The sequence below is a fragment of the Corapipo altera genome, unplaced genomic scaffold (genome assembly GCF_003945725.1).
Source record: "Corapipo altera isolate COAL_440 unplaced genomic scaffold, ASM394572v1 61003, whole genome shotgun sequence".
Taxonomy (NCBI): Eukaryota; Metazoa; Chordata; class Aves; order Passeriformes; family Pipridae; genus Corapipo; species Corapipo altera.
Window position 1 is genome coordinate 271,194 of NW_020885014.1, and position 11,525 is coordinate 282,718.

Consider the following 11,525-nt stretch of genomic DNA (forward strand, 5'->3'; position numbering starts at 1 on the left):
AAAAGGGACATCTTCTTTAAGTGTTCAGTTTTGTCTCATCCTTTGATCTTTCTATAGGTGATACACAGACATGCTTATATCTAGGTGTTTAAAATGACTGTGGTTGAACTCTCTGCTATATGATGGATGGATTCCTGAGGCTTTGCTCCAGGAAAACGAAAGCTTGGTTGTAGTACTCTGTGTGACATAGGCTCCTCATTAAGATAAATTCTTCTCACATTTCCTTGGCAAAAGGAAGTTACTCTTTCCTGATATTGCAGAGGTGATGTGGGTGATCCATTACTGGGTGGCAACAGCTTTGAGGTAGGAGAGGAATGTTGATTGGAGAGCTGGTTGTGTTCGATTCACAAACTGGTGTCTGATCACCCCTATAAAGCTGATCCATTTCTGTATCACAATGCCAAAAGGCTGAGGATTGTATATTAATGTGTGTGTACAATGTGTTTATATATATGTGTGTATGCACTTGTGTACAGATGTAGACATTTATATAGAAATTTCTATACTTACACATATTTCTTAGAAACAAGGATGACAACAGAATATCATTAAAGACTGTGCTTTGCATTTGATTTTAGAACATTGGAACATCCTGCAGCAATGGAGAAGTATCTCAGTGTGTGATGGTGTGCTCATGATCTCAGAGGAGCTCAGTTTTCTAGGCCAATGATTTACAGGTGATCAGGACTTTTTCTCCTCTGACTCTAGAAAATCTGAATTATGTTGTTCTTTAAAAATTGGCATGCAATTGATTTTAAGAAGGCAAGTAGAAGATTAATCTCAGGGGAACTGCAACTCTGGCTGGTGATGCTGTTGTTTACAGAGGGCTATTTTTTCTGGTAATTTTAAAAGTAATGTTATGCATTCTGTCATCTAGGAAACCAGCTCTTTAGTGGCCATGAGAGAAATTCTCAAGATTTCCTGCACAAATTGGTTTTGATCATAATCTTCTCTAGTATTTTATGTTCTCACATATTCGTTCTACATGTGAGCATTTGCCTTTCAAATCTGATGTGCTTGGAAAGGCTGTCACCCAACCTATCTCCAACTCAATGGTGGCAGTTCAACTGCATGGAAGCTTGTTGGTTCCTGGATGTCTGAGTCAGCAGTGCCATGGCAGCCAGGAGGAACAACCGTGTCCTGGGGGGCATCAGGCAAAGCATCGCTGGCTGGGCTAGGGAGGGGATTGTCCTGCTCTGCTCTAACCTGGGATGGCCTCACCTGCAATACTGGGGCAGTTATGGGCACCACAATATAACAAAGATATTAAGCCATTAGCAAGTGTCTAAAGGAGGGCAATGAAGATGGGGAAGGGCCTTAAGGGGAAGCTGTGTGAGGACCAGCTGAGGTCATTTGGTGTGTTCAGCTGGAGGAGACTGAGGGGAGACCTCATTGCAGTTACAGCTTCCCCACAGGGGGAAGAGGAAGGGCAGGCGCTGATCTTTTCTCTGTGGGGACCAGCGACAGGACCCGAGGGAATGGCCTGAAGTTGTGTCGGGAGGCTTAAGCTGGGTATCAGGAAAAAGGTTCTTCCCCCAACAGCCTGGTTGGGCACTGAACAGGCTCCCCAGGGCAGTGGTCACAGCACCAAGGCTGACAGAGCTCAAGAATCGTTTGGATGATACTCTCGGGCACATGGTGTGACTTTGGGGAGTGGTCCTATGCAGGCCTAGGGGCTGGACTCGATGATCCTTGTGGGTCCCTTCCAACTCGTCGTATTCTGTGATTCTCTGACTAAGGGATGCAGCTGCTGCGTGTACCATATTGAGGTGTCCTTTCTTGCTGATCAGGCTTTGAAAGCATATAAAGAACTCACATCAAAGAACACCCTGACTTAAGACAACCTTAATATATATCCCACATTTCGCAACACTCGTGCCGAGGAACCCGGGGCCACACGAGCCGCTGGCTTGGGCTTCCATCCACCGCTGACCGGTCCCACACAATCAGCCCTAGCGCAAAACTGCGGAACGGCCCGAGCCGGGATAACAAACACCCGGAACATCCCCGCCCCGGATGGACGTCAGGTCCGCCCCGACGCTGCGCTCTGCCCTTCCGCCAGGACATGGCACTGGAGCCGCGGTGCATGGACGGCGACGTGGAGGACGGAGAGCTGTCCGGCTCGGACTCGGACATGCCCGGCGCCGGCTCCCCCGGGCAGGTGAGCGCGGCGGAGCGGCGGCCGCGGGAGGACTGCGGGAGCGCCGCTCCGGGATGCGCCGGGCGGGGAAAAACCGGGACGGGGCCTGCCATATGGGGAGGCCGCGGAGGCCGGGTAGGGACGGGGGTTTTCCCAGCTGGGAGCGCTTTTGCTGGGCCGGGAACAGGCTGGGGCGGCCGGCGCGTTGCCGTCAAGGATCTGGGGCGGCGGGCGCGAGGACGATGGGGACGATGGGGACAATGGGGATGAGCCACTGTGGACACGCGTGAGAGCCCTGAGCGCCCCATCCCCGGGCCCAGCAGACCTCTGGCATCCTTCTGACTCCAAGCAGAGGTAGCGGAAGGGATTCCTTCGCCTTCTTGATGTCTCCCGTCGTTTTGACGTTGTGTGCTCCCCACGTGGATCGCTTCATCTAACTCGGGGGTCCCCAGCGCAGGAGGGACATGGAGCTGCTGGAGACAGTCTAGAGGAGGCACTAAGGTGATCAGAGGGTTGGAGCAGCTCTGCTGTGAGGAAACTATGGGAGAATTGGGGTTGTTAGGCCTGGAAAACAGAAGGCTATGGGGTGACCTAATTACGGCTTTATAGTGCCTGACGGGGCTACAAGAAAGATGGAGAGAGACTGTTTACAAGAGCATGGAGTGGCAATACAAGGGGGAATGGCTTCACGTTGACGGAGTGTAGGTTTAGATGATATATTAGGAAGAAGTTCTTGCCTGTGGGGGTGGTGAGGCCCTGGCACAGGTTGCCAAGAGAAGCTTGGCTGCCCCATCCCTGGAAGTGTCCAGTGCCAGGTTGGACGGGGCTTGGAGCAACCTGGGCTAGTGGAAATTGTCCCTGCCCATGGCAGGGATTTTGGAACAAGCTGGTCTTTAAGATCTTTTCCAACCGAAACCATTTTGTGATTCTGTGAGGATATGAGGAATTTGTTCAGAAAGTATGAGGTATTTGTGGTGGTGTGCGGGCAGGGAAATATTTTAAAGTAAGACAGTTCACTGTGTGACACTGTATGTGTAAGGAACTTTATTTTCTTCGGTTGTTTTATTTGCAATATACTTCTGAGATCTGACGCACAAAAAAAGTTGTTACAGAAGTGTTAGAGGGTTTTTTTGATTTCTTGTGGTGTTAGGGATTTTTGCATTACGTTTGAAGTTAAAGGTTTCTGTTCCATAACATGATAAAATAAGTTGAATACTTCTGTTTTCTGTTTGCTAATAGGAGGAGGAAGAAATGGTGCCATAATGTGACAAAAGCAGTGAGGTTAAAGAATTTTCATTTCACCTGAAAATGAAGGAAGAGATCTTATTCTTTTAGAGAACATAGGACAGCATATAACTTAAAGATGGGAAATTAGTTAGGGAATAGCTGGAATTATGTATAAGGAAAATGTTTAGCACAGAAAGCATGGCCTAAAGTTCCAGCAGTTGGGAATAAGAATTCAGGGTTATGTTACCCATGGTGTTTTTGCAAATCGTGCCAATTGCAGCAGGTTTAGCTTTCATGATTTAGTTTATCTGTGAGAAAACAGCATTTCTTGAATATAGTGTATCAATAGAATTATTTTTTTTGGGGGGTGTGTCCTAATTAATAAGCCATAATTAAACTACAGTGTATTGTTGATTTAAAGGAGAAAAAACCTGTGGTACTGCTGTCCCCAGCTGGTTATGTGCTGTCCTGATGGAACCAGGATCACAGTACACAGTTAAATTCACAAAAAAATTCCCAGTTTTTTGGGTTTAGTTTTGGGATTTTTTTGGTCTTCTCCCTTGAGACTTCAGAGAGAATATTAACTTCTATGCTGTTAAACCTCTGTTTGATTGCTGTGGTGTTTTGATATTTTACTCTTTCTTAGAGCTGCTGTGCACGTTGTGTCTTTGTCCAGTTTGAGAATATTCATGACTTTTCCAGTCTTTTAATAATTTTCATTCAGCAAAGGTTGCACTAAGCAGATTATCAACTCCTGGCATGTGTTTCTGTGTCAGCCATGCTTTCTTTCATATTGATATCCATGCACTCGAAACGCAGGAGTTCCGTAGGATGCTCCTGTCAGCTGCGGTCCAACAGATGCTCACAGAGGACTGCACAGCCACAGGAGTCAGAATTCAGGTTTTTTTAGCTAATCAAACCTTTTCTGATTTACACAAATGGTTAAACTAATGGACATTTGGTTTTTAAATTTCAGAAATCACATGATGGCAGTGATCCATGCAGGCCATTCCAGAGCAGCATCTCATCCAGTGCACCGAGTGTTCCCTATCGGACAACCAAGAGTGTGGATTCCAGTGAGGAGAGCTGCTCTGACTCTGACGATGACAGCTGCCTGTGGAAACGGAAGAGACAGAAGTGCTTCAACTTCCCTCCTGCCAAACCCGAGCCCTTCCAGCTCAGCCAGAGCCACCAAAAACAAACTGCGCTGCGTGGCAAGAAGGTCAACAACATCTGGGGTGCAGTGCTTCAGGAACAGAATCAGGATGCAGTGGCCACTGAGCTTGGGATTCTAGGCATGGATGGCAGCATTGACAGAAGCAGGCAGTCTGAGACTTACAACTACCTGTTGGCTAAAAAGCTGATGAAGGAAGCTCAGCAAAAGGAGGCAGAGACTTTGGATAAGGAGCTGGATCAATACATGCATGATGACAAGAAGACATTGCCAGCAGAAGGGGAAAACGGGCAAGGCTTTCTCAAAAGGAAGCGCCCCATGAAAGATAGACTGGGTGAAAGGCAAGAAATGAAATACAAAGGAAGATATGAGATAACAGAAGAAGATTCAGAGGAAAAAGTGGCAGATGAAATTGCTTATCGGTGAGTTTGATAACAGTGTGTCTTCACTTCCCTAAGTATTGGTAGCTGATGGAAAAGAAGAGTGAGGAAAAGCTGTCTTACTGGTAAATTTGTAAGATGTCCTATATTACATGTCAGATTACAAAAGGCATGAGTGCCTTATGTGTACTTCCAAATCCTGGGATAAAAATGCAGCACTGTGGCTGGTATCTTGTAAAAACATCCACTTAATAATGTCTATTTATTTTAATTTTTATATATTTTTTAAGGATCCATGAAAACAGTCTGTTATTTGAGAACAATAGCAAGGAAAAATATTCCTTCTTGTTATACAGCTTTGGTAGTGGGGGTTTTTTTAGGAAATACCCCATGAGCAAGGATGCTTGTTTGTAGTTGGCCACCAGTGCAAACGTGCTGTAGTTACCATGAAAATCTGTCTAAGTTATAAACCTTTAAATCTGTAGATTTAAACCTTTGAATATGAGATAAACTGTGCAGTGTTTTAGAAAACACAGCTTCTGAAATACACTTGTTCTCTACATGGAATATATTTGTCTGAAAAAACTTTTTGCTGCTGTTGTAACCGAGGGCTACACCAGTGTCAGGCACCAGCACTGAAATGAGTCCTGGCCTCTTTCTGCAGTTCTATGCTAATTTATGGTCACCAAGCTCCAGCCATGAGCACACGTACCACCATCCAGTCCTTTTCACAATCCTGCTATTTGGTTATTGTACACTGAGCTGACTCAGAAAAATTATCTGTCCAAAAGCTTGTTGATTTTTTTTTTTTTTTGGAAGAGTTAACTTGTAAACAGATTTGTTTCCTGAAGCAATTTGCTTCACCATATCCTGACAGCAGTGGATTGATGGTGTGAGGGAGGGCCCATGGCTGCAGGTCACTCTTGGTTAGATTAAGTTGAACTGCCACAACCCTTTTTCAGTGGTGCAAGGGAAAAAACATAAGTTAAATAGGGAACAAGACTTGGAAGATTTACTGACAGTTAGCATGACATTTAAATAAAACCTGGATTTTAAATGGTTTCAAACCATTGTTGTCTTCATACATGTGCTACTTACTTCAGCAACTGCCATTCCTACAGCAATTAGACAATTACTAATGCTGTTTACAGTTCTTGTTAAGTTCTCATTTATTAATTTGGAAACTTTGAGCATATGTCTGGTAATAAGCTCCTCTTTGCTGTATTGAGATTCGTTGAAATAGGACAGAAAGCTCTTTTTTTAAACTGTTTGCAGCAATGATATTGTATCAGTAGTGTTGAAGTTACAGTGTAATTTTTTTCTTATTTGCTTTTTATAGGTTATAGATCAGTCAACTGATTGTTATGTAGGCTTGTCTGAATGGCACGTGATACAGGGGAAATTTACACTTCCTGTTTTCTCCAGTTCTTGACTTAACTATAAAAATTAATTTTAACTGTTAAATGCACAACACACTTTTATACTTTAGTTTCAGAGGTTTGTACATGTCTTTGCAGTTTCATATTTGGTTTACTGTTTCATGCATCAGTAGAAGAATAATCACTCAATGTATTTCCATCAAAACAAATTTTAAAAATGCATGCTTTAGGGAAAAAAATCCTTCAGAAGCTCAGTATTCTGATTCAATATCTGATTCAATCACATCTGATTCAATAAACCACTGAAACACATTTGAATGTATAGACTCTTGAGTGCATTTTTATGTCCCACAGAGTGAATTATTCATTATGGAAGTTCCACAGTCAGTTTTTACTAAGAAAATATCGTGACAATAAATGTGCCTTTTTTTTTCCCCCACTCTGTTCAGACTTTGTGAGCCAAAGAAAGACTTAATTGCTCGAGTGGTGAAAATAATTGGGAAGAGAAAAGCGATTGAGCTGCTTATGGAAACAGCTGAAGTGGAGCAAAATGGTGGACTGTTCATAGTGGTAAGAAAAATGTCACTTTTGGGGTTTGCCAGAGGGCGAGGAGGGCGACAGAACTCTTGATTTGTAGAACATTTACACAATGCTATTGTAGCTCTCTCACGCTGGGAGAACCTCTCCCAGAATTTTATGGCCTTCCCTTGCCATGAAACTCCCTCAATAAACAGTAATGTAACCTTACAGCATGTTTTGAGTAAACAATAAGGTGAGTGAACCTGGAGATCACGCAGTTTTTTTGCTGAGAATGGTATCTGATTTGAAGTTCCCTCTCTGGAATGGAAACTCTTGGCTTTATCAGAGAACTGTTGGCCTGTTCAACAGTATTAATACGCTGAGTACTGATTGCTGTTACAAATCATGGTAGAAAATCCTATACTCAGTGGTTAGATTATCAATTTCTTGGTGTGTTTTTGTTCTTGTTAAATAATGAGCTTCAGTGCAGAAGCAAAGAAGGAAAAAAGTGGATGAGAACTAGTAAATACTTTCAGACATTTGTTTACAATTCACAGCTTTTGAGTTCTGTCACTGGAAGTAGAGAAGAGGGGGAAAAATGAGTAGGGGCACACAAAAAAACCTGAACAAATTGAAAAATACCATCACCTCCTCCCCTGAAAAAAAAAAGACAACAAATTCCACCTATCAAATTGTATTAGAAGCTATTCTGTTGTCTTGAAAGAGTAAAATACTTGTTAATAAGTGTTTACAGAGAAGATGAAAGGACATAGCTCCTGGTGGCACAGGTTCCTTTGGATGCAGATCAGAGTACACTCTTCGAAAGGCAGATCATAAGAGACATCATGAAATGCAGATGATAAAAGGATGTGGCATCTGCTGTTTCAAAAACCTACTTAAAAATCGGCCTTCTCTGTTCTTAGAATTTTTAGATTGTTTTTTGCATTGTTGTTTAGCAGAAAAGTATCACATTTTACACAGTATCATCCAGGTTTTACTGGATTAAAGGTTCAACTTTATACTAAAAAATTGTAATTGAATAACAGTATGATAATTAGCACTTATAATTTACAGAGGTTTCAAATCTGAGCCCATTCCGTGATTTATTACAGCACATTGCACATTGCAGTGTTGTAACACTGAAAAGCTGCTTGGAACTAATATGTGGTGGGAAGAAATTTTGAAGTACGTGTTGTGTTTCATATGCCTTAGGCAGAAATGCAGAATCCTTTGGACGTGCAGATAAGATGTTGCATTGCTGAGCACAATTATTAAAAAACTTGAGATCAACATAATTTTATTAAATTAAGTTTTCACATTTTACTGGGTTTGTGTGTTAGGAATGCTCTGAATATTTAACCTAGTGGGTACACCTTGTTGCAAATAGTGAGAATATTACTCGCATTTATTTCTTTACTACCAAAATCAGATTTAGTGTGGAGTTCAACAGTTTGGCATTATATCCTAAAGGAATTTTTTTGTAACTTCAGAGTTTACCTGTCCAGATTTTGTCCTTCTCATGACTAGTTCAGTCACAAATAAGACACAGGCAGGGCTATTTTTATGTAATTCCTAAAATATCAGAATTTAAATTTGCTTTATTCTGTCTGAATACAGTATTAAGTGTTGCCCTAGAAGCTATTTTTGTCAACACTTAGTACTAATCTTACTGTTTCTAATTTCCTCTCTCCTGTTAAGAATGGCACCAGGAGAAGAACACCTGGGGGTGTTTATTTAAACCTGCTGAAGAACACACCTAGCATCAAAGAAGAACAAATCAAGGTAAAAATGTCAAGAGTGCAAAGGAATTGTCCAAAGTTGGGGATTTTTTTCTACTAGAAATGTTATTATTGAAACTGTCTCTAGCAAATTTAACTCTGTATTCCAAATAAACCAGCCTTTCACATTCAAAATGCAGGCAAAAAAAAGACCCACCCAAAAATTGTTGAATTGCCATTCACACTGGGCAGGGAGAGCTCACTTTTACAGGCTGCCAGTCACAAAAACCTGCTGATAAAGATGAGACTGAAGAGATAAACATTGGATTTTCCTTAGTCTGGATATACCTTAGAGCAATATTATTCATGTTTTGTTTCTCCCTTTGGAGCTCTGTTTCAATGTGTATGGTTTGAATGGAGTTCTCTTAAAAGAGTATTTTTGTTCTATTTAGCTCCAGCTGTGGCATCAGACAGTATTTCTCATTAAATCAGATAATGATCTGAACTGCTCACTGGCCTGATTTGTGGTGCTCGCCAAATAAATTATATAATCTTGTAAATATTACTGTCTTTCTTTTTAGGGTATGAAATAGACTGAGATAGTATTTTCTTCATTGGATTAAGAGAACTTTTAGGATTTTTTCATGGCATTTGCCACTTTCATATGAAGGTTTTTTTAGAAAAAAGTCTCATTTATTTTGCTTGTAGGTGGCTGCAGCTGATCGCTCTATAAACCATCCTAGCATCTTGTATTTGGAATTGGGAAATAAGTCAACATACATTGTGATTGTCTGGTTTATGTTTGGAGAAAAAAAACAGGGAAAAAAGTACCCACCATCCTTTCTTCGCTTGCAGTGGTCACAAAAAGTTAAAAAGTTGCAAATTTGATCACTTTATTCCAAAAAAAAGAGGATTGATGGGGTTCATAAATTGTTGAGAGTAAAGATCATGAGACGTGGACTCAAAGTTCAATTGTGGAGGAAAGTTTTCTGTGGTTGTCTTAGAATCTTTGGTCATATTTTCTTTTCAGGTCCCTCTATATGGCAGCACAACCCCCTGGTCTGCCGCCCATTCCTCCCAGTTTTGTACCACCAGCAAAATTCAAAATGAAAACTTACCTATACGTATACTCTCAGACTGCTGAGAAGTTATGTAATAAAATTATTTATGGAGAATTTTACCTAAGTGCAGTCTATTCTCATACTTCTTCTATAAATAAAGCATGTAGCTTAGTTAAATATTGACCAGTATTTGTAATAAATTTTTCTTTTTACTTTACATTTAGGAAATACTAGTAAAATGAATGTGCCAAACTTTTTTTGTTTGCCTTTTTTTTTTTCTCTAAAGGAAATATTCTATCTGGAAAACCAAAAGGAATATGAAAACAAAAAAGCTGCCAAGAAGAGGAGAATGCAAGTTCTAGGGAAGAAGATGAAGAAAGCCATTAAAGGGCTTAACCTGCAGGAATATGATGATGCATCTCGTGAGACTTTTGCTAGTGATACAAATGAGGCTCTGGCTTCCCTGGATGATCTGCAGGAGGGGCATCATGAAGCAAAGATGGAATCTGAAGATATTATTGAAATTGATAACGCTCATGATTTGGAGATCTTCTAGTTGCTAAAGTTCTTGATAAGTGTCTCTATGAAACATTAAATGAGCCTTTCTTATAATCCCATGTTTTCATAAGCTGCAGAAACGTGGGAAATATTTGATGCTGAAGAGCAGGATATGATTCTGAGCTAAATTTAACAGCATGAAAGACTTTTAATTGTCCTAGTATTTGTTTGCTGAGTCCTCAGAAACTGTTAAGATTTTCCTAGATAACAGCCCTGCATCACCATGTTCGTTCTTTTGGAAATTTTTTTTAGTCACCTTAGGTTAAGGAATTAAGGCTGTGTTTTAACCAAATACTTCACATTTAATTTGCTGAATCTAACAAAAGTGAATAAGTGAGCTAAGCTGCTCACTACAGTTGAACAGAAAAACACTAATTATAAAGTTAATCTGGATATAAAAGATCATATATTCTTAATGTGGCAGTGTGTTGACAGAAACAGTATTTATAGGATTAAGACCTGTAAAACAGATTGGTTTGAGAAACACACTTAATTTCAGTGGTCAGTGACCTTTGAATAACAACCTTGTAAATAAGCAATATTGAGCAACGTATGTTTTAGATTTCTACAGCAGTTTTATCCTTTGTATATTAATAGTGGCTTCAGCTTCCTACTCATTTTGTCTAAACGTTTTCCATTATGAGACATGCAACTCATATGGATCTTTTTGTTTGAGGACAAATCTAACTGAATGCTTTCTGACTAGTGAGATTTTACTGCATTGTGTTCCCCCCAAGGGTCTGTACACTGCACATGCAGATACAAACCCTTTACCTTGCAATTCTTGTTCCTGTCCTTCTCCCATGTGCTGTAAGATAATGTGCAGCTTTCAGAAGATTTGATGGTTTTTGATGGAGACTCTTAAGAAAACAATACAAAAGGGGATTTTTTTTTTTACTTGATTTAGAAGACTCTTGTGTAGGTTGTAAGTTTATTTGAAGACAATTTTTATTGTTGAATGTTGTTTTTAATATAGCCGAACATGTGCAACACTGATATTTATGATGTTTAAAATTCTTTGTCACTAATAAGTTTTGGGCTTTTCGTGACTAGACGCTATTTTCCAGTAAAAAAAACATTTCTGAAAGATTACTGAATTAATTCACTTTCAACCCTGTCATAGGTTTAAAAAGAGATGTTGGAATTTTTTTCCTAAGGTCCCGTTTTCCCCACACACACCCCCCTGCTCCCTTCTCCCCTATCTTTTTGTTCCGAGATGGGAGGAGTTGAGGAGGAGGTGGGACGGAGGGAAGCCGCACTCCTCACGAGAGCTGGGGGAAGGGGGAGGTTTCTTGGAAGAGCGGTTGCCGGGGCATGGCTGGGGAGGTTTTTTCGTCCGGAGGTTTTCTGGTTTTGTCAGCCGACCGGA

At 40.9% G+C, this 11,525-nt stretch overlaps 1 protein-coding gene across 1 annotated transcript; it reads left to right on the forward strand.

Annotated features, from left to right (window-relative positions):
• The first annotated feature begins 2,028 nt into the window (after nucleotides 1–2,028).
• On the forward strand, nucleotides 2,029–11,243 carry PHAX (phosphorylated adaptor for RNA export). The gene is made up of 5 exons (XM_027667611.1): nucleotides 2,029–2,161; nucleotides 4,344–4,963; nucleotides 6,750–6,870; nucleotides 8,518–8,601; nucleotides 9,885–11,243. Exons 1-5 carry the CDS (start codon nucleotides 2,066–2,068, stop codon nucleotides 10,152–10,154), a joined length of 1,191 nt encoding a protein of 396 aa, XP_027523412.1. The 5' UTR covers nucleotides 2,029–2,065; the 3' UTR covers nucleotides 10,155–11,243.
• The last annotated feature ends 282 nt before the right edge of the window (nucleotides 11,244–11,525 follow it).